Genomic DNA, 23,696 nt, shown 5'->3' on the forward strand with positions numbered 1-23,696 from the left:
TTTTGTTCTGCACTGCAATGGAAGCCAAGAGAAAAGCTTCAAATTTATCTACAAAATCTAGCTCAAGTTTCAGATATGTCAGTGCAAGGGCTTTGCATTTAATACAGAGGGACTAGCAGAGAATACATCTTTATTATGGAACTTTCCATTCTTCCTGCACATAGCAGTATTCTCATGCCGAATGAGTGAAGCTCATAACAGCAGAGAAAGAATGCCAGTTTCTTGTTTCCTACATCAAAAGCTACTTTTGATCACAATAGCCCTCTAGCAAGAATATTCATGTGGTTAAAACTTTAGACATTAAATCAATTATTGGGCTTATCCATACCTTGGAACTCCTATAAATCCAGGGGGCCAAGAGACTTTAATTAATCAATAGCACTGTGGGATAAGGGCCTAAAGCAAAGAAAATCACGGCACAGGGAAAGGTTACATTTACAATATCAGAAACCATGACTGCTTTGTAATATTTCTGAACATAAACCTTCCTCTTCGTAATGTTTTTGGATATGATACATTCCTTTGCCTGCCCACATACTGTAGTTGACCACTTGTGAAGATGAGACAATGATTGGCTCTGTTATACATGAAATTAATTCAGTATTGCACTTACTTGCGTTTAAGGGCTCAGTCCTGTGTTTCCTAGAGGAAGTCCTACAGACTTTAGGATTTTTGGATCTGCCTTTCCAAAGAAAGAAAGAACCCCCCACCCCCACCCCTGGAAAGAGAAATCAAGCTTCACAAGATGAAGTTCCCGATCTGGTGCCTGTCTAATGCCAAGGCTCCAACATCAGAAAGGACAACAAAAAGGTATATTGTCCTATTGTTGAAAGAAGAGCTGTGGATGTGGAAGATCCAAAGCCCTTCTGTTCTCCAGGCATACACAGACACCAGAATGAGACAAAAAATGACATTGGTGCTGGACCTGGCATAGTGTATTCCTTCCCATTAAGATGGTTCTTCAGCTCAGTTGCTTCCTCTCCCACAGAATGTTCTGCCCATGGACACTTTCCAAGTTAGAAAGTTGTCAGTTGTAAATTGACTTCCCCTTTATAGCAAAAGGCAGAGGAAAATCAGTGCAAATTTAAACATTGTTTCATTTAGAATAGGCCCCTGTTAAATGAGCATATGCTTCCATGATCATTCCCTAATTGGTGTTTTGTTAAAAAAAAGAAAAGTCTGAGCTGTATTGATCAAAATGATGGATTGTTTTAACCGAAGTAGCTTTGATCAAGGCATGCATTTTTAAGTACTCTCACCCCAATCTGAGTCTGTCATGGGCACAAAACATGGGAGCCTCCTGTAAACAAGGAGGGACTGTCTGTTCTTTGAAACTTTCCACCCCCACCCACTCTGTCTTTTTCTGAGTTGGATGGTGAATGCCTATGCTACTGATCACAGTGAGAAGGAGATTGCAAGCAGAATGAGAGGAAGCAAGGGATGGGAGGGAAGCTTCTTAAATAGACTGCCTAATCGGAATTAGGAACTGCTGAGTTTTTGCATGAAATCTGGGGGACAGAGCTGCTTTAGTTCTCTGCTGCAAAATAGGAATGCCATCCAATTGCTTTCTCTACATATTCTTAGCAATTGAAGCAAATGGTGAGTATATTTGCTATTTTCTGTACTGAAATGGGAAGCAAACTCTAGGAGCCAATTTTTCATTACTCTCTGTGAATACAAAATGAAAAAAAAAGTCTGTGACTCGTCTCTGATGAATTCCTGGTATTTTGAGATGTTGACATTCCAAATGTCTTCAAAATGCAAACATTAGATATGTCCAGCAGCTGTTATGCTCTAGAATGCCAATATGTAGCATCTTTTTAATGATGAATACACTGAGATCTCAGCCAAAAGATCTGATCTCAGTCCTTTAAAACAGCTCTGGATTTACTCTGGAGCTGCATTCAGATATCAATGCTCTTCTTGACCAGCTAAATATCACTGCATGGTAGGGGCTTTTGACAGCTTTACAGTTGGCTTTTTAGAAGAACTTATGAATTGTATAATTTTCATTTTCCATTTGAAAGTGTGCTCAGTTGGTTGCAGCTCTCACCACAGGACTAAAAAAAACTATTTTACCTTGAGGGGTAAAAGCAAATGGAAACACATGTGAAGTTTCTCATTGATTGCTTTTATGTAGCTTCAAGAAAATTCTGCTAGTTTCAAAGGGAGGATTAGAGATTGTTTTAGGAACTTGTAATTCCTTTGAAGATCTCTGGGACTAACATGAGGCATGATTATATGAATTCCTGCTTTTCTCTGGCATGACAAGGGTTTGGTAAATTTAAATGGACTACAAATGGCTGAGATGGTGTATATAATCCTTAAATATTCAGGCTTGACCAGTATATTTATTTCAATTATTTTACTAGACTCAGATAGCTATGGGTACAGTGCCATATAAATCCTACTTAGAATAGACCCACTGACATGAATTGTAGTGAACTCAATCTGGACATGCTAAAATGTTGCTAATATGATGATATTAATAGTACACACGTTTGACAACTAAAAGCTCAATTCACCATCTGATTCAGCATGAACTATTCAGCCACAAACATAGTTTTATTGCAATACACCAGCTTCAGTAATTTGTGGAGCAACATGTCTTTTTCCCTCCAAGTTCCAGAAAATGTTCAAGTACAAGTATCAACATAGAGAGTAAATGAACTAATATTCAAGCAGAAGAAGTGCAAGGCCTTATGGCTATTTCTTAAACCAGCAACTGTTTTCTTGTGAAGTTTAACATTTTTGTTTTAATATTTTAATGGATGGGATAGAAATCTAATAAATAAAATCCAAACTCACAAATATTTAAGACATCATTCTGGGTCTGCACAATGTGCAAATATTATATTTCCTGCAACATTCTATTTTGAAAAGTCAGAAAGGCAGGCAATAAAAATAAACAAGAATGATGTGATACACTTCTAGGTTGAAATTCAAAAGATGCTAGCATACAAATAATTCAAATGTGCTTATTCTATTTACTGTATATCCTTTCTTGGAGTTCACAGCTGGTCTGCCATCCAGGCTCTAGAAAGACTCAAACCTGCTTAGCTTGATCAAATCACTAATTCACTTCTAATTCTAAGTAACACTTTGCTTAAAAGAGTTCTGGAAGGAGACTATGGAGCAGAACCAATTTTTTGCTGATTATGAAAGTGTAAGAGTTATATTCTAACTGCGGTTTGAAAAATCAAAGTGCCATTTCTACAGTTGCCCCTGGAATGCTACCTCAGGAACAGAATCAAAGCAGAGGATGCAACAGATAAGGCACAACACAGGTGGCTGCCCAGTGGTAGGAAGGATGCAAGCTAGAGCATATTCATTTAAAAGCCTACAGACAACTTGGACCATAGCTGAGTTCTCCTAAACATAACCAGTGGAGGGAGCAACCCATTCATCACAGATCATTCACAAATACAGCATGCTGTGGCGTCTCTCTGTGAGGAAGAGGAGTGGATGTGTACACCTTCCTATTGTGTATTTAATGTAGCATTTCATCCAATTTGTCCATTCAGCCTATTGTGCCAACATGCTCACTGAAGCAAACAATCCTACAATGGGTCTTTTGTGTTTTTAACCAAAATGAGTAGGAACACTAGTTTCCAGAATGGGCAGAGCTCACAGAAGGGAGCTGCATTTGCCTATCCAAATCCAGATTATTAATTCAGTTAGTTTTAGAAACAAGGAAGCACCGTTGTATAAATGGTCATTCCTGTGACCACATCAGGACCAACAGGGGCAGGACAGCCCTGACTTCATACCTAAATTGCACTATCAGTGCTTCCTGTGATAGATTACCTGTGATCTCATGGGTTCTGGAGGCTTACCTTCCCTATAATGTGTGTGGAGCTCCTGGTTAGTAGGTGTGGAAATGGCTCATTTGTTTCTAGTGAGAAACAAACTTGATTTTTTCCCCCTTGATTCAATGGCATTGAACCACAGCAATGTCTCAGAAGCATATCTGGATTATGAAACAAGACCTCAAAGAGAATTTCTACATGTCCCAGATTCAGTTTATTTTTGGGAGGGAGGGAGGGAGGGGGGGAAACAAGCCCACTTCACTGAATGTACACCATAAATATGAACAAATATGAAGGTTCCTTTCCTCCCTTACTCCCATTGCAAATGCAGCACTGCCAATTGAGGTCAAATGCACCAAGAGTTCAAATGCCTGCATATTAAGCCTTTTCTTTGGCATGCAAAACACTGAACTATGTACTATGCATGTGATCAGGGGTAGGAAAAACAAAAATTGCTGGAAGACATAGAGGGCTAGCAGCATGGAAAACATCTGCTATGGTATAGTTAGAATTTCTGGGATGAGTGAAAATTTATTTGGTTCAGGAGGGTTAGAACTCCCATTGCTTTTTTCATAAACAGGATAAAAAGAAATTATGTTTTTTAAAATCTGGATGAGGGAGAAAGTGAAACATCATCCATCCATCTTTAAATAATCAAGTGAAAATGCCTCTGAAGAAACTTTAGTCATATCATGAATAGAAAAAAAATTCTCCAAATTTTAATTTGCAAGGCACGTTATCACCTTGGTAGTTCTAAATAGTCCTGCAAGCAAATGACAGTGAGGCATGGATATTACTTTAAATCTGTGTCTAATGGATATGTCTTATTGCTATCTAGTAGCTTTATCTTTTTTTTCGCTAAAGTAGGTACAGGATCATCAGTCCAGACCTCAACCCCGCACTCCCCATCTCCAATGTAATAGGTTCCCAATCTGACTTGGGTTCCCTGCACCTGCTCTAGACTAAACATGAACAAAGAAAAATGTACCAGATACAGATTTAGAATAATCCCTGCCTGGCATTGTGGGGCTAGAGCAGTGATGGCGAACCTTCTAGAGACCAAGTACTCAAACTGCAACCCAAAATCCACTTATTTATCGCAAAGTGCCAACACTACAATAAAACCTGAAAACTGAGGTTTTGGTTTAGAAAAAAACACCTCACAGCCAGTCCAAGCAAATATATGTGTGTGTGTGTGTGTGTGTGTGTGTCCTTGGCAGCACAATGACTGGTCATGTGAATGCTCAATTGAGTCACGGCTCAAGTCACGGCTCGTGACGTCATCTCCTGGCGCTGCTTCTCCTTTCTGAGCATGCGCATGGCCCCTGTGTATACTGTAATCCAATGTTCGGCTGCTGGGGCGATGCTGGGGCGACTTGGCTCACATGCCAACAGAGAGGGCTTTGCATGCCCGCTGTGGCACATGTGCCATAGGTTCATCACCACTGGCCTAACCCTACCCTGGTGCACTCCCCTAACCCTAATATAGGGGTAAAATACCATTAAAATACTCATGCCAGGACACCTCATTTTTCCAACCCTAACCCTTCCCTGGTGCACACCCCTAACCCTAATATAGGGCTAAAGTTCCATTGAAAGGGGTGATTTTGAAAAAGCCTTCCTAGAGTAGCTTTTTCTGCACTGCTCAACATTTCCGCCCATCCTAAACACATTCCAACCATCAAAATCATACCAGGACACCTCATTTTTCCAACCCTAACCCAGTGATGGTGAACATTTTAGAGACCGAGTGTCCAGAATGCAACCCCAAACCCACTTATTTATTGCAAAGTGCCAACACTGCAATAAAACCTGAAAACTGAGGTTTTAGATTAGAAAAAAAAAAACAACTCACAGCCAGTCCAAGCAAATATATATGTCCTTGGCAGTGCACTGACCAGCCATGTGAAAGCTCTGGTGAGTTGCAGCTACTGAGATGAGGCTTGTGACATCATTGCCTGGCACCACTACTCCTTTCCGAGCATGCAAATGGGCTGTATGTACGCTGTTATCCGATGCTTGATTGCTGGGGCAATGCTGGGGCAACATGGCTTGCTTGCTGACAGAGAGGGCTCTGTGTGCCCACTGTGGCACACATGCCACAGGTTCACCACCACTGGGCTAGAGCGTTACTAAAAATAAACAAATGCTTCCAAAATAAAGCAATATTGACTGTGATCAAACTCAAAGGATAAATAGCAATAGTCTTGTGTGCATGGATAGTGCATAAAGGCAACTAAGGGCAATTTGGAATGCCTAAAATAGAATAAGATGTTATTAACCATTGATAAAGTCCTTGCAGCATACAAAGTATATCATTGTCCTAGTCTCCTTCACATATCCATTAAAGTTAATATTATTCCTCTTTCATAGCTGGAAAAATGAGACAGAGCTTATTATGACTTGGCTTGTGCTAGTCACAAAGTCTAGAGTGGGGCAGAGATGGGATCAAGGTCTAAGCAGGAGTAGGCATCACACAGCCCATTGCTTTCCCCACCATCACCCTCAAGCTGTTGCCTCCACCACTAAATTGCCCCCACTGTAAAAAGCTGCGCTTTCATTTTGAAATAATGTACATGGGACCATACACCTTGTTTTAGGTCAAATTTCTACTCCCCGGGAGCTTCCAGGAGCATATGTAAAATATGGTGTGCACCTTGTTTTAAAGGAAAAAGGAACCTTTTGGTCACCACCCAATTGCTAACAAGTTTCAGCAACAATTCCCATTTCTGATGGTAATTTCTGTAGTGATGCTGAATGAGCTATGGTGGGTTTGGGGGGTTGATAATCTGGCCCCTGGACCCTCATGTGCTGCTGAGTTCAAACAGCCAACTAAGGACAAGACATTCAACTTTCACTTTGGGAGCAATCTGCCATTTTGGCCAAGGGTAGGCAAAACATAGATCTGGACTTAATGGAAAATTCTCTTGGAGATTTGCAGTAGACTGCCAATGTTTTCTGACGTGAGCAAAAACTAGAAGTCTGTCTCCCAATGGCTACTGATTTTTTTTTTAAATGAAAGGGGGACCCGCCGGCATGGGATTTATTGAGCTTTTGGACCCCCAGTAGGCCAACCATGGATAAATCCGAGAAAAGAAAAGTTTTGGAAGAAAACACAATGTTTAATGGTACGTGGGCAGATTCAGTTGCTTTCACTGCTGTTGAGACTGGTTTACCAGTATGCTTAATATGTGGTGAGAAATTGGCTAACAACAAAAAGTCGAATATTGGAAGACATTTCCAGAATAAACACACAGCCTTTGCTGTAAAATATCCTGATGGAGATGAGAGAAAAAAAGCCATTTCGGAACTGATGCGGAAGGTTGATCTGAGCAAAAATAATAATTTAAGTTCAGCTTTTTATTTCATAAATACAAGGAGGACTCAAATAGACACTGAGTATTTTATTTGAAAGTAACCTTCAACCCAGCATCTTTTTTTTCCAGAGTTCAAAATGTTTTTGTTGCATGCAGAAATAAAAAATTGTTTTCTCGGTAGCAGTTAATTGATTTCATAAATGCAACACACTATAATCATAATGAAGATATACATAGCATTAAGGTAAAAGAAGGAGGGACAGATGGTTGACACCTGTCCCTCCTTCTGGTTTTGCCCCCAGCCAGAGGGTTCCAGGTAGTCTTGTCAACCTCCCCTCGGGCCTGACGGTGCTGCTGCTCAATGCCAGGTCGGTCAACAATAAATCTTCCCTCATCCATAACTTGATTGTGGATGAGGGGGCCGACCTGGCTTGCATAACGGAGACCTGGGCGGGAGAGGGGGGGGGAATGTCGCCCTCTCTCAAATGTGCCTGCCCGGGTATCTGGTTCAGCACTGTTCATGCCCAGAGGGGAGGGGAGGGGGGGTCGCTTTGGTTTACCGAGCCTCCATCTCCCTCACGGGACTTCCAGTCCCTTCGAGGCTTGGGCTGGAGTGCCTCTACTTGGTGTTGGGCGACCGAGACAGATTGGGGATTCTGTTGGTGTACCATGCTCCCTTCTGCCCAACAGTCTCCCTGCCTGAGCTGACGGAGATCGTCTCGGACCTGGTGTTGAGGATCCCCAGGATGTTGGTCCTGGGGGACTTCAATCTCCATGCTGAGACTGGTCTGACCGGGGCGGCTCAGGACTTCATGGCCTCCATGACGGCCATGGGGCTGTCTCAACATGTCACTGGCCTGACCCATGAATGTGGACACACTCTGGACCTGGTTTTCTCGACAGGACAGGAAGAGGGTGGTCTGAGGGTGAGGAATTTATGTTTGACATCCCTGTCATGGTCAGATCACTTCCTGGTGAGGTTTGTGCTCAAGAGCGGCCTTTCCCTCTGTAAGGGTGCAGATCCGATTGTGTGGGTCTGCCCACAGAGCTGGATGGATCCAGATGGATTCCTGAATGCCCTGGGGGAGTTTCTGGCTGACAAGACGGGTGCTCCTGTCAAGGCTCTGGTCAAACTGTGGAATGGGGAGATGACCAGGGCTGTTGACACGATCGCTCCTAAGCGTCCTCTCCTGCCAGACAGAGCCCACTCTTCCCCCAGGTATACACCTGAATTGCAGGCGATGAAGCAGGCTAGGAGACGGCTAGAGCGTAGGTGGAGGAGATCACGGGATGAATCTGACTGAACACACTTGAGAGCCCATTATCGGGCCTATGCTGTGGTGGTGAGGGTGGCGAAAAAGAATTTAATTTCCGTTTCCATTGCCTCCTCAAAATGCCATCCAGCAGAGCTTTTTCAAGTGGTGCAAGGCCTGGTTCATCCAGGTCCTAAGAAAAATCTGGTTCCACCCTCGAAGGCCCACTGTGACGACTTTGCCAAGCATTTCAGGGAGAAAATCGCTCAGATTCATCACAAGCTAGACTCTACTAGTGACTCAGAGGTTTCTGGGGAGACACCAATGCTGCCGTCTGGTCCAAAATTAATGGATGAATTTCAGTTATTGTGGCCTGATGATGTGGACAAGGTGCTTGGACGAGTACATCCCACCACTTGCCTATTGGACCCTTGCCCGTCTTGGTTAATAAATAATTCCAAGCATGGGATTGGGATCTGGATCTTGGAAGTGGTTAATGCTTCTCTGAGGGAGGGTCGGGTACCTGCCCCTTTAAAGGAGGCAGTAGTCCGACCGGTCCTGAAGAAAGCGTCACTGGATCCAGAGATGGCCACTAACTATAGACCAGTGGCAAACATCACGTTTCTGGGCAAGGTGTTGGAGCAGGTGGTGGCGGGACAACTCCAAGCTCTCTTGGATGAAACTGATTATCTGGACCCATTTCAGTCCAGCTTCAGACCCGGGTACGGTACTGAATCTGCCTTGGTCGCCCTGTACGATGACCTGTGCAGGGAGAAGGACAGGGGGAGTGCGTCCCTGTTGATTCTTCTGGACCTCTCAGCGGCTTTCGATACCATCGACCATGGTATCCTTCTCGATAGGCTAGCGGGATTGGGGGTTGGAGGCACTGCTTTGCAGTGGTTCCACTCCTATCTCAATGACCGATTCCAGAAGGTGGTGCTGGGGGACTATGGCTCTGCGCCATGGCAGCTATGTCATGGAGTACCGCAGGGGTCCATTTTGTCCCCTTTCCTGTTTAACATCTACATGAAACCTCTGGGAGAGGTCATCAGGAGGTGTGGGCTGCAGAATCATCAGTATGCTGATGATACCCAGCTCTACCTCTCATTTTCCACCAATCCAGGTGAGGCAGTGGCTGTGCTGAACCGGTGCCTGGCCGAGGTAATGAGCTGGATGAGGGCCAATAAATTGAAGCTTAATCCAGGCAAGACGGAGGTCCTGTTGGTTGGCGGATCGGGCTTCGGAGAGTGTGAATTGAACCTAGTCCTGAATGGGGTTGCACTCCCTCTTAGGGACAAGGTCCGCAGCTTGGGAGTGCTCCTCGACCCAGAGCTTTCATTGGAAGCTCAGGTGACAGCAGTGGTGAGGAGCGCTTTCCTTCAGCTTCGGCTGATTCATCAGCTGCGCCCCTACCTGGAGAACGACTGCCTGGCGACAGTGACACACGCGTTGGTGACTTCCCGCCTTGACTTCTGTAACGTGCTCTATGTGGGGCTACCCTTGAAGACGGTCTGGATACTTCAATTGGTTCAAAATAAAGCTGCCAGGTGCTGATGGGGACGGGGCATTATGTTCACATGACTCCAGTCCTCCGTCAGCTTCACTGGCTTCCCATTGAAGTCCGGGCCAATTCAAGGTGTTGGTGATGACCTATAAAGCCCTAAACGGCTTGGGTCCTGGTTACCTGAAGGAGCGCTTACGTCCACATACGCCCACCCACCCCCTGAGATCTGCGGGAGAGGCCCTTCTCCGGGAACCCTCCGTGAAGGAAATTAGGAGGGTAGATACTCGGAGGAGGGCTTTCTCTCCGGTGGCGCCTAAGTTATGGAATGCGCTCCCCAGAGAGGTCCGCCTGGCGCCGTCGTTATTTGTTTTTCGGCGCCAGGCAAAGACCTTTTTATTCAAACGTCATTTTAATTGCTAATATTATTTGCTTATTTTATTCTTTGGCCAGGGTGACTTATTTTATATTGTTAATTCATTTTATATTTTTAGTGTATTATATTTTAATTGATGTTTCATGAGCTGCCCGAGGCTTCGGCAAATGGGGCAGCATAGAAATTTTCTAAATAAATAACAATATATGCAGTGCTGTCTTCATTTTAGATGTCAAAAGGGTTTTGCAGCTCCCGGTTTTTTTCTTTTGTGTGGGAAACGGGTCCAAATGGCTCTTTGAGTGTTAAAGGTTGCCAACCGCTGGTATAGGGTAACAGGTACTCAACAGTGGGAATAAGACTTGGTCTCAGGACAATGTTCTGGACAACTCTTTCACACACACACACACACACACACACACACACACACACACTTAATTTTTTTGATGCCCTAACATTTTAATCTATAGCTCAAAAGCTGTGTTCCTGGTAAATCCATGTCAATCGTTCCATCAGCTGCTTGCTGATGCACATGTGTGCAATATCCATCACAAAACTATAGGCAGCTTTCAGAGCATTGCAATGCATTTTTAGAAGAAAGAATTAGCAGTGCATGGTGAGCAGTAAGTCTTTGTGAGTTAAAGAAAACTTCCTTAAAGCAGGTTCAACTAGCTCAAGATTGTTCACACAGATTAGCAAAAGTTCCAAAGGATTTCAGATTTAATTTTTTCCCAGCCTTTCCTAGAGATGCTGGAGATTGAACCTGAAATCTTGTGCGTGTGAAGTATAGACTGTCTCTGAGCTATGGCAGTGAAACTAGTAGCAGCAGTGGGAAACCACCAGCTTTCCTACTCATACCATTATGTGATTCAGTTCAATTGTTTCCTCACTTCCAGTGTGGATAACCATGCTTCCAGTAAGAAAGAAGTGAAGTGTAATCCTCTGCCAAGATAAACAAGTGAGGCTGGTGATGCCTGGGTCAGAAGGGCACCTAATCCATTGCAGCTTTTATTTTGAGTTTCATAGGAGTTGTCTGTGCTGGTGAACCTATTTTGGGGGTGGAGTTCAGTGCCATGGATAACTCTGATAAAGCTCAAAATACAAGTTGCTATGGATAAGGAGTCCACTCACACAGGAGTCATAAGCCTCCCCTGAAGGTACATCCAGCCGAGAATACAGATCATATATTAAGAGGAGTGAAAGTTACATTTGGTTTTATTAAACTTTCTAACCCAGTCTATTGAGAAACTTTTTTTGAAAAATAGGTTTCTGTTTATTGTTTTAAATAGCTGTTTATGCTGCTTCAAGAACTCATGATTTTGGACTTGATGTTACATGTCCTCTCGGCTACTTCCCTTGCGGGAATATCACAAAATGTTTGCCGCAGCTGCTCCACTGCAATGGGATAGATGACTGTGGAAATCAGGCTGATGAAGATGACTGTGGTAAGTTCACCACTGGTATGACAGAGGTTCTAGTGACCATTTGCAAAACTGTGTGTGTTTGGGCAAAGTACATTATTTTTTAAACATCCTGTTAGCATCTGTGTTGTATAACAGAGATGATTAAATTAGTATGATTCTAAAATCAGTTCCATAGCTATTTGCTAAGAACAAGAGAGGGCTGTTTTGGTATTTGCTGCTTCTTTCCCTCTTTTTCCTTTAATAGCATATAGAAAAAATGGAAATGAAATGATACATAAAGTTTAGCTCTATTAAAGATCTGTATAACAAACAAACAAAAAGATGCATTTGTTAGTGACTAAACACTAAAACAGTGGCCATCATGCTTGGGAATAAAACACACTTTCATAGTGCAATTCTATACATGTTTATTAAGAAGTAACTCTCACTGAGTTAAATGGTGCTTACTCTCAAGTAATTTGTACAGGATTGCACTGGGTTCACTGGTCCAGACTTGTGTCTGAATAAAGCTGTGTAACATTTTAACTATAATCAGCAAACTTTAACTATAATCAGCAAACTTTATTTACAAATTAAAATTTACATATGTTGAGTTTTGTCAGAAGTGCTTTACACACAATGGAGTCCTATAATGGTGTGAGATCATTATAGTGATCCTAGGGTTGTGTGAATATGTGTAGGGCTTCATTGAATACGTCATGGGAAAAGGCAAATGCTTTGATTTTTTTAAAAAGCTTGATTAAGTATATAATGTCCTCTTTGATGTTAAGGGAACACAAATAAAGGGCAGCATTCAAAGGACAGAATGAATGAATCATCTAAAAATTCAAGCATGGGGATATTAAAATTAAATTATTATCTTGAATATATTAACATCAGCTATGATGCATATTTAAGGAGTTGCTGTAGTAAATGGAAAGTTGTGACAGTTGCATTGCAAATGGTTCAAGGTTATAGAAATGTATGGTGCTATTTCTGTGACACCTGCTTATTGATGTGTCTGGAATGGTAAATGGGCGAACCTTTCTTTAGATAAGAAAAGGAACAAAAAATGTCCTAGGCTCTAGTAGGAACATCTTTCAGTCATTTATTTAAAGTTGTTTAAAATAAATGGGGTAATTTAATTTTGGACTGATCTTTCCTTACTGAAAGCATTCTAGTTCCCTGAGCCTAGACATTGATTACTGAGCATTTTCAAACATTCCCAATATATGCATACTAAACTTGGGAAGACAGGGAGCACAATAGGCTTGTCCCCTCCATCACCAAGTCCAGTCCTTCTCTACTTGGAGGAAAACTTCCTGAAGAAGAGGGTCTCCTATATCCATGGAAGCACTCTATGTTCTTTTGATTGCTGGAAAATCTATGTTTTCCATAGCAATATAGCAACTTGAAATGCAGTTGAGAGTTTGGCTGTGGGGCCACGTAAGCACTGCCACCAGCATTTAAATGCATCCTGTTAGAGTAGCAGGCTCTTAGAACCATTCCACATCCAATATTTGTACAAGTGCATGTGCTACATCATTGGAGAAACCTATTTAATATAAGGTGGTTGAGCTTGAGCAGGTAAGTGGATGGGTTAGAAGATTTAAACCTACCCTACTCACATGTAGTGATCCTGATCCAGATCATAGGCCTGCACACTTACTTAAAAGTAAAAAGAAAATGAAGATCAGCTTTATGCTATGTAATTAACAAAGCGTGATGCTTTGCCTTTGCTTACATTGCAATTCTATAAAGATCTACACAGAAGTAAGTGCCACAGAGTTCAGTGGGGCTTACTGTCATATAAATGGGCATAGGTCAAGCCTTAAGATACTATGTAAGAAAAATCTAAATCAGCCATGCCAATTGGAGGCAGAGGACTGGAATGTCACAGGGTCAATCCATCCTGTTTGTGTTGATGTTTCATCTGGCCCACCCTTCAGCCGTTCTTCACTTTGCACTTCAGAAGCTCCAAGACACAAATAGCTGCTCCCAGTGTGAAGCAGGAGCACCAGCCACTTTGGAAAGACTTCAGCAATTCAAAATGGCCTCCTAACTCCTTCTTTGAGAATGATCTTCATGATTACCCACAAGGCAATTTCCCACCCCACTACTTTTACTGTCATTCAGCAAAAATCCTTCTTGGCAGAGGACCACACTATTGCACTAGAATTATCATGTCACGAGAGAAGAACAGAGAACAAGGGCGCAATGCACATTTCTGTAAGGCAACTTGTACAGACTTCTAAAATACTAGAAAGATTGGTGTCTGGTGAAAGGAAAATCCACAGTTCTACTTTTCCCGATGCTCTGCCTTCCAAATACTTTGGACATCAGTTTCCATCAGCTCCAGCCAGCACAGCCAATGGCCAGGAATGCTGGGATTCGTGGTCCACAAATTTAGGAAGCACCAGGTTCCAGAAGGCTGACACAGCCAGCTATGTATGTTTGTGGATGTAGCTGCAACAAAAACAATTAAAAGGTTTCTAAGAGCACAAGTCTATGAATGTTTATCAGAAAAAAGGCCTTCAGCTCACAGCATCCACAGCTGGGACTGGTACAACCTGGCTGGGAAATGCTGGGATTCCCCCCACCCCACAAATGAGGCTCGTTTCTGACATGGTATAAAGTGAGTAAGGGGAGACATGACAGAAGTGTTTAAAATAATGCATGACACAGAGAAAGTGGAAAAGAAGAGATTTTTCTCCCTCTTCCATAACTCTCAAACCTAGGGTCATCTCATGAAGCTGATTGGTGGGGGGTTTAGGACAGATAAAAGGAACAGATATAGTTAAACTATGGAATTCACTGCCACAGGAGGTGGCAATGGATACCAATTTGGATGGCTTTAAAAGGGGATTGGACAGATTCATAAGAGAGGGGGTTATCAGTGGCTATTAGCTTTGCTGGCTATGTGCTACCACCTTCACCAGACGTGGCATCCCTGCATACACCAGTTGCTGAGGAGCTTGGGCAGGATGAGGTCTTGCACCCATCCTGCTTAAGGAATCCTGTGGGCAGCTGGTTTGCCACTGCATATATGGACCAATCCAGCATGGTTTCTCTTAAGTTCTTATGTCCTTATATCCTAAGTGCCTTCCTTCTCACCATGCCTCAGTTAGTTTTTATTGCGTCCTATCACAGGACTGCAGGTGGCGCAGTGGTTTAAACCGCTGTGCTGCTGGGCTGGTTGATCGAAAGGTTGCCGGTTCGAATCTGCACAACGCGGTGAGTTCCTGTTGCTCTGTCCCAGCTCCTGCCAACCTTGCAGTTTGAAAGCATGCAAATGCAAGTAGATAAAAAGGTACCACTTTGGTGGGCAGGTAACAGCATTCTGTGCACTTCGGTGTTTAGTCATGCTGGCCACATGACCATGGAGACTGTCTGTGAACAAACGCTGGCTCCCTCGGCTAGGAAACGGAGATGAGCACCGCCCCCTAGAGTCAGACATGACTGGACTTAATGTCAAGGGGAAACCTTTACCTTTACCTTTATCACCATCACAACTGGTCTATTAATTTTCTGAAGGATACTATGGGGATGAACAAGGATTTATACTCTGGGAAGAGGATGTTGTTATAATTGTGAAAGCTTGGATTTAATAGCACTGGGCTAGCATAGCTCCTCAAAGCCTATTTCCTTGGGGCAGAACTACAGATTATGGCAAATGTATAGTAAGAGAATTCAACCTTGGCAGAAAACCAGTTCCCCTCTTTATATACTACACAAGAAAATCCAAGCATTTTAACTTGATGCCTCGGTTCAGTCATATATATATAGTAGTGGGATTGAGGCATAGTATAAGAAACAAGGAGGATGAACAGGTAGGATCCAGGCCATAACATGTTCAAGATAACATTCGACCCCTGAATGGCTGAGAAGCCAGCATCAAAGGTAAGTATGGCTGGGCGCCAACCTAGGGCCCACATCTCCGCAAGTGCCCACTTATAGAGCCCACTGGATTTGTTCTTCTTCACCATCATTGCAACTTGCTTGTTCACCTGCTTTCCCTCTGGCCCAGACAATGCTGGTGGTGAGGATAAGGAGCAATGTTTGTTCAATGGCTCTATGCCTGTCAAGCAAGGAAACTGTAGCAATGAGAAACAGGAGGAAGATTGAGAAGTAGTTGGTGAGAAGGTGGAGTCCTTGAGGAAAGGAGGACCCTTGAGGAAGTGCCTTTCCTACCTACATCTAAATGGCTGACAAGGTGGCTCACATCTGCATCCCACCATTAGGAGCTGTGCATTATGGGGAAATGCGGAAGACAGCACCTTGGCTGTAGCAGCTTGGTATGGAATACCTGCCTCCAGAGGCTCAGTTGACACCAACATTGGTTTTATTTCAGCACATTTCAGCACAAAGTCAACCCCTATGCTGTTTAACTGGGCTTTGATTGTTTAATGACTACAGCTTGGCTTTGATTTGTTTGTTTGGGTTATTAAGGTTGATTTTTGATGATGATTATTAATGTTGATTTGACTGATGATGCTTGCAATGATATGGGTTGTGTTATATTATTAATATTATTATTACCACTTACATTTTTGCACTGCCAATAGCTGAAGTTCTTTGAGCAGTTATGCCAAAGTGTTTTATTGACTGTATCCTGCTACAAGATCCATCCTGCTATGTTTTATTAAATTATTTAACAACACAAACATATTTAATGTGTCCATAAAATGATCTTGAAGTCTTGCACAAACAGAAGAAGATTTCTGCCCTTAGGTCACTTTGGTCATGCAAAGCTTTTCTACTAATTGGAAACAACCCATCAGCAAAAAAAGTCTTTATGGGAAAAAATAACAGTTCGGGAATCTAAGTTGCTTGCTAGTCTACTGAAGTCAGAAGCCCATTATTATTGCTATTAATTTTTGGCAGTGCTGGGGAAATGCCTTCTAGTCTAATCTAATCAGTGTATGATACCAAATCTGTACAATCAGATATTGGCATGTTATTTATGACTATAATATGCTGTTCCTGTTTCAGTGCTCCCCCTCAGAAGAATTTATCTGCACAGGGTGCCTGCAATGCATGTTCCTGGCCGTGAAATCAAAATGGGTGCAATTTCAATTAGTGGCATGCCTGAAACCTGCTTGCCAAACTAAGAGAAAGGAGGGGAATGACCAGCAGGAACAGTTGAGATTGCTTTGTCTCTGTCTGTAGAAAGAGATTGAAAGTCTGTATTGGGGTACAAAGCAGCAGCTCTGCACATTTCCTGCACATTTCCTACTTGCTTCAGTTACACTTGATTGGAAGACCTTTAGTTGGATTGAGCCTTCTAGCTGTTCTCGCAAAGAAGGTTCAAGGAGGAAGACTTTTCTCATACCAACGCTGTAGCTAGATTTCCAGACGTGGCTTTTATGGTATACTTGATTGACCTCATTCACAGAATTTCATGAAGAGTCCAGATTGTAAAGATCTCACATTTCCCCACTGCTTTTTGCATTCTTTTTCTTCCCACAGAAAATCCATTAAGGAGAAAAAGATGGAATTGCTGCACACAACCTTCATTTTGGCAGTGCTAGCCATCCTCTGTCTGAAAGCAACACTAGCATATATTGGGAGTTTGTATAGCTTAAAACAACAAGAATTTAAATATTTCTTCTGTATATTTTTAGGTGATAATAGTGGATGGTCTCAACAGCTGGATGCAATTTACAATATAAGGATTTCCCAAGATGCTTCTGAAGTGGAGACTGATGAGTGCTGTGAGTACAAAGAGAATTAAATTGTGTAATAGGAAAAGCTACAACCATTAATTTCTGAAAGAATGCCATCAGCCACTGAAAGTAAAACACAATGAAGTTTCAATAGATACGTGCACATTTTGATTCTGTTTTAGAAAGACTTTGCAGTATATAGCTGAAGAAACTATCTAGCTTACAATTAATTGAAACCACATTGCTCAAGTGAAAAAAAGATCTCTGTAAGGAAATATGAACTGTAAGTTTGTACATGTTTATATATAAGCCCTTGGCATGTTAGCATGATATGACGAGCCATCTGGGGCAGCTTGTGGTTTGCCTGATTTTTCTTTTTCAAAGATCCAGTGCAGAGAAGCTAGAGCTGAACTAGGACCATGATGTTGTGGGAAGGGGATGCTCTTCTCTTGCTGTAATGTTGCTCTCCCATGCCTGCTATTTTCCTGTGTGTGTTGTGAGGTGGGGGAACCAGACCATCCACTGAAGAGGATCTCAAGGATAAGTATATATCGGAGAAGGCAATTAATGGTTTTACTATACTAAGCAGTATTATTGTCTTTTACCATTTCTGTCTTCTCTCCTCTTTTTCACTGCAACATCTGCCCCATCCATGATATCCAGTGGTTGAGTCTTTGCCAACACAGTGTTTGTGTCGGGGGTTAGAGCTAGACTGCGACGATGCTGGTTTGCATACTGTGCCTTCAGTGTCCTCAAATATAACTATGATGTAAGTAAAGAAAGAATGTGCTGATGTGTAGCTCAGTGATCAATCACATCCTTGCACAAGGACAGTCCCAGGTTTAATCCGCAGCATCTCCAGTTAGAGAGAAGGAAGAATCTGGGAAAATCTCTGCTGGTCAGAAGGCTGGTTTGCATGATCAGAGATGGAAATAAGTTGTGGTGGTGGTGGTGTTTTTTTTCCCTTGGCCATGCATGCTGCTCACATACAGACAGGATTTCTGTAGTTGCCCTTACTGGAATATCTGGGTTTAGAAGCCATGTATCTTGTTAACCATGTTGCAGTTGTGCAAAGCTGGTCTCAGTCAACAATACCAGGATGGATAATCAAACAGCCTGAGTCAGTTTCTATGTCTGAAACAAACATAGAGCCCTGTTTTGTCAGGGTTTAGGTGCAAGCAGTGTGTGACCTGCATTGGCAACAATATGGGGAAGGTCCTTCTCACTGCCCTGCCAACAAAGATGCATTTAGTCTCCTGGCAAAAGCTAGACTAGATAGTTCCAGTTCATGTACTGCACACTCTTTTCTCCTTAAACATTCTCTACTACCTAGAAGTGTTAATACCTTTCTAGAAAACCATGATGTTGCTAAATGCCTTGTTTTTAAGCTATAAATATCTAAACTATTTTAAATCTTTTGTAATGATTCCTAAAAGAGTGAGAGAATTCAGGTCATGGGGGCAAAAAAAGAGTTGCTCAGCTGTTGCTTCAAGGTGAATCTGAACCCTGCCTAAGGGTGTTTCCAGACAGACTGCTCCATGAGTAACCAATAAGAAAACATTGTGCAGCAATTCCATCTTTCCTTAACAGATTTTCTCTGGTGAGGAAAAAGAAGGGAAAAGCAGAGTACGGTTGCAAATGAAAGACACAATTAGGAAGGGTGCATGCACACTAAAATTCTATGGATAAGACAGGGTGATTGTATAAAACATCCCTCAGCTCGAAGCATCCCAAGGCAAATGGGTGGCATGAAAGTTGGTGCCACAAGCTGTAGTGAGAGCCACCAACTTAAATAGCTCCGAAAGGGGATTAGACAAATTCAGGAAGGAGAGGGCTATCTGTGGCTATTAGTCATGATAGCAATATGTTGTCTCCAGGATTACAGCCAGCATGTTTCTGAATGCCAGTTGCTAAGGAACAATGATGGGAAATGGATGTTGCCCATATGTTCTGCTGATGGGTTTCCCATAAAATTCTGTTTGGTTGAGATGGAAATCAGGATGATGGTCTTGATTGGTCTGGTTCAGCTGAGCTTTCCTTATATGTTTGTGTCCTTAAATACAGCTCATTAGAGCTAAAACAGAGAACCATTTGTCTGAGACACTGTGAATACAAAGTTTGTTTGACATTATCCCCTGAACAAAAGAAAAAGCAAAATAATTTGTCAAAACTAGTGTAAACATGAAGTGCAGAACATTGGAAGTATCTCAATGACCTGGTTCATGTGCAAAAGCAACCTGTCTTGTTTAATGTGCATCCCATCTCCAATGAGCTTATCCCTTCTGTTTTCAATTAAGCACCTATGATTGGTCCATTCATAAGTTGGAAGCATGTATCTTAGCTGGAACACTCTGGGACACTTAGGAGTTAAACAATTCAGAGGTAATGCAACAATGTATTCTAGGTTTCTAGGTTGACCCTGGGTTGTCAACAACCAAGAATAACTGGGTTCAGATATCACACAAACGTCATATGAACAGCTTGTTAAGTGAAAATAGAAGTGACCAGCATGACAGAGATAGTGTGCTTGTGTGCTCCCGTTTGTCTCTGACAACCCATGTGTTAAACAACCCATGGGCTGTAATGGTATTCAAACCAGGCCACTAGGACTTAGTTCAGAATATACATATGCATAGGACTGTGCTGTCAATCAGTCTGTTGAACGAACACACACACACACACACACACACACACCAGCTTCAAGGAAAATAGGAATTTTCTGATAATCAAGGACCAGAGAACTTTGGCAATGGTTTTGGTGACTTCCTCCCTTTGAAAACATGTGATTAAAAGTATTATTTTCTATATGAGCAAAGATTCAGATTGTAATTGTTTAATTTGGGCTTGTTCTTTTTACACACAACTAGATTAATTTTTGTATGCTCCTTTAGTGCTGAGTGTACTGTAAACTCACTCCAGTCATGAAAGAGTAATTGTCTCATGCACCACAATAACAAGATGCTTTAAGAAAATCTCATCCTTCTTTGACAAAATATTCGCAGTACTGTGAGGCCCTCTAGGGTTCCTTTTGGTTAAGTGCAGAAAAAGTAAACAAAGACTTGGCTTCAAGAGCTACTGAATGTAAAGAATACTGGGGTTCTTCACAGTTACTTGTTGTACACATCACACAACTAACTCCAGAAAATTCTTAACGTTAATTCACACAATCTGAAAGGTGATGTTCTTCAATATTCTTCAACCCCATGAACATGTCAGTGCTCAGCAATTATTTTGTATTTAGTGTAGCAGTGGTAGGAAAAGAAGCAGTGGCTCACACTGACAGGGACTACAGAAACAGGAGGAAAATGTTACCTTTCTTGATCACTCTTAGTGTGAGTGATTTTGAGTGCAAACCTATGCATGGTTAGGACTGTGTGCTCTTAACCTGTTGCATTTGGTAGTGAAGTATATGCAGAGGATCACTCTAGCTTTACTAATGAAATAAGCTAACATCAGCAGAACAGCAAAGAGGAAAGGGTGGACAAGCTGTTTCCCACCTGTTTTCCCATTAGGCAGAGTACCATGGAGGTGACTGGAAGTGTTACTGTTGGAAAAACCAGACGTACAACCATGTACACTCTTGTACTTTATGTACAAGATAACATTTATTTCAATCATTTGTATCCCATTCTTTAACATTTCTGCTCCTACAGTGGTTTGCACTAAGGTAGAACAAACAATGAAATCAGTTACTGTGAGGTAATTTATTTTATGAAAATGCCTATGAATTGTGTGACTTAGTGTCATTAAAATGGAGGCTAACTCAGACGTATTTATGTTTAGAAGGCCTGTGGTGTATGCTACTTCCCATTCATTTTATTTGTTTGTTCGTGTTTGCAGGTCTCTACAAAGGAATCTGCTGGGAAAGCTTGTGGCCAATGGTTTCAAAAAATATCAGGATCTTAAATACTTGTAAGACAGCACTTTAATTTCAAATATCAAACTATTGCATCATTTTTATGATGTAGTACTTAAGGGTGAGTTCACTGCTTATATTTCTCCTGTGATTAAACAGAACTATGGGTTCATTATTTTAATGTCTGGCTTGCTGCAGAACAATTTTCCAACAGCTAAGGAATGAATAGCTCTATTCCATTTTTCCTTTTGTTGAACTAATGGTGTGAACTCACCCTGAGGCAGCAATCTTTACCCACTTACTTGAAAGCAAGCCTATATTCAATAGGACTTACTTCTGTGTCCATGGTACCACACTACAGAATTGTGAATCTAATACATATAAACCATACTGAAATTGACAAGATGTACTCACAGAGATGAGATTTGAATTTGAAAACTCCTAGGAGAACTGTAGTGGTTGAATAAGTGTTTGAAGCCTAAGCTCTTAATGGTCAACATTAGTTATTCAGACTCCTTATTTGCAGTATGCTTATTCTAAGGCAGATCTTACAATCTATCCTATTAAAAGTACCATTTAGGAAGCAGCAGTAAAATAAAAGAAGTAAATCTAAGTTCAGTTAGACATTGTAACAATTTACATATGGATGGGTAGTCTTTCATCATGACCCTATTTGAATAAGTTTTTTATTTAATCATGATTAAATTAGAATTAAATGTGACTACTTCTGAAATAAGTCCTTATTTACATACCTATTAAAGAATTTAATGGTGTGTGTGTGCAGAGAGAGAGAGATGCATCTAATGGCAAGATGCAACTTATCCCATGATAGACTTGTTAATGAGACGCAAGACTATGTTGTTGTCCACACAGTATGGGGCAGGATGGGAATGCATACCAAGACCTTCATACAAACTTAAATGATTTTTTTCCTTTGGTTATAGCTCACAAGACTTTTGCAGGCATAGGGAATGAATCTCAAAATAGGGCATAGATTTCAGTTGCTGACCAATACCACATCCTAGTCCATATGATGGGGAGAACAAGGATGGGGTAGCAGGAATCACAGGCTCACTTGTGGTGAGGCCCAATATCATGGGCTGCTTTTGCAACCTGGATGTGTGGTAGGTATGCCAGTCCTTAACTTGAGCTGGGCCATGAAGAGATCCATGATGGGAATCTCTCAGTGAAGAGCAAAAATCCTACTCCCACCTATTTTATAATGGGTTCAGTCCAATGTTTCCAGCTGATGAAAAATATAAGGCCATTCAACTAACAAATATTGCTAGAAGGGAAGTGAACACCTCACATCTCTAGGTGCAGTCTTCCCAGACTTATTGGTCAGAAGCTAATCTTTGCCCATAGCAAAGTGATGAGGACTGCAATAGGGGCAGAAAGATGTAGAAGACAGTGTGACAATAGCCAAAGCCTTAGGCTAAGCCTCTTTACCTAGCCTAGGTGCAGATCAGAAGGAAAGATGCATTTTCTGGTTTGTTTGAAGGGAGCACCTGGAACAGGTGCTTTGGCTGCAAAGGCAGGACTAGAGGACCTCAGTTCACTGCTAGCTGCATGTGAATGAGCTCCCATCCTATCCCAGCTCCCATCCTGCCCCCCACAAATACGTTAGAACAATAACAATCCCAAACCTGTATGCCAACCCTAGTTAAAATAAATAAGTAAATAAATACTCTGAACATGTGCAGTTTCATTCTAAACTAACTTAAGTCATAGCACTATCATAGTGCTACAGGAATAACATAATTAAAATAAAATGTAATATCTTCCTGCACTTTCTATTTTCTGGCAGGTCAGTTGTGAAGAGGGTTGAGGGTTGGGTCCTGGACTCTGGACCCATGGTCTACTCCTAGCTGCACCACTGCTCACATCCGGGGTATTTCCCTATGGGCCCTACGGGGGGCTGGTGGTGGCTTGTTAACCATCAGAACAACCAACCCTACATTTGGTTCAGATGTCATGATGATCAAACAAGCCATAATGCCCTGTGACAATCATGAAAACTTGTGCACTATCTACAACTCCCCTCACACTTTTCTGTTTCCTCTGAGCTTAGCTGTAGTTCTCACTGTAGCTGAGAGGAAATAATTTTTCCCATCAACAATATAGTTTTCCTTGTTATGAGAAGTATTCTGGGATGGCTTGATCTTGAATGTGTAATCAAGATTCTAAACTAAAATGAAACATTTTCATGGTAGATATTTTGTGTCCAGACTGTGGACACTATTTTTAATGCTGTACTACCATCATTACCTTCACAGGTTTCTTCAAAACAATAACATCAGCATTGTGTCAGGAAACGCTTTCAGGGGACTCTACAATCTGACAAAGCTGTATGTATATCCCTTGTAGTTCTGTGCCCCAAACTTGAAATGTTAACCATAAATCCAGTGAGTTTTCTGCCACATGCATGAACAAGAAGTGTCTCCTATCCATTCCAGATAAAAGTTTCAAATCTGTGCAATTCATTTGGACCAAAGAGGGTCAACTGCAATGCACAGTA

General features: G+C 41.9%; 1 protein-coding gene across 1 annotated transcript in view; it reads left to right on the forward strand.

The window, feature by feature from the left end:
• Positions 1-1,550: 1,550 nt before the first annotated feature.
• Positions 1,551-23,696, forward strand: part of RXFP1 (relaxin family peptide receptor 1) — a 29,767-nt gene continuing 7,621 nt past the window's right edge. The window contains exons 1-6 of the mRNA XM_044430675.1: positions 1,551-1,599; positions 11,543-11,698; positions 17,281-17,370; positions 17,986-18,091; positions 21,163-21,234; positions 23,455-23,541. Of these exons, the coding sequence (XP_044286610.1) occupies positions 1,551-1,599; positions 11,543-11,698; positions 17,281-17,370; positions 17,986-18,091; positions 21,163-21,234; positions 23,455-23,541 (560 nt within the window). The remainder of the gene's footprint in view (positions 1,600-11,542; positions 11,699-17,280; positions 17,371-17,985; positions 18,092-21,162; positions 21,235-23,454; positions 23,542-23,696) is intronic.

This window comes from Varanus komodoensis, unplaced genomic scaffold (assembly GCF_004798865.1).
Source record: "Varanus komodoensis strain SLA01 unplaced genomic scaffold, ASM479886v1 scaffold21, whole genome shotgun sequence".
Taxonomy (NCBI): Eukaryota; Metazoa; Chordata; class Lepidosauria; order Squamata; family Varanidae; genus Varanus; species Varanus komodoensis.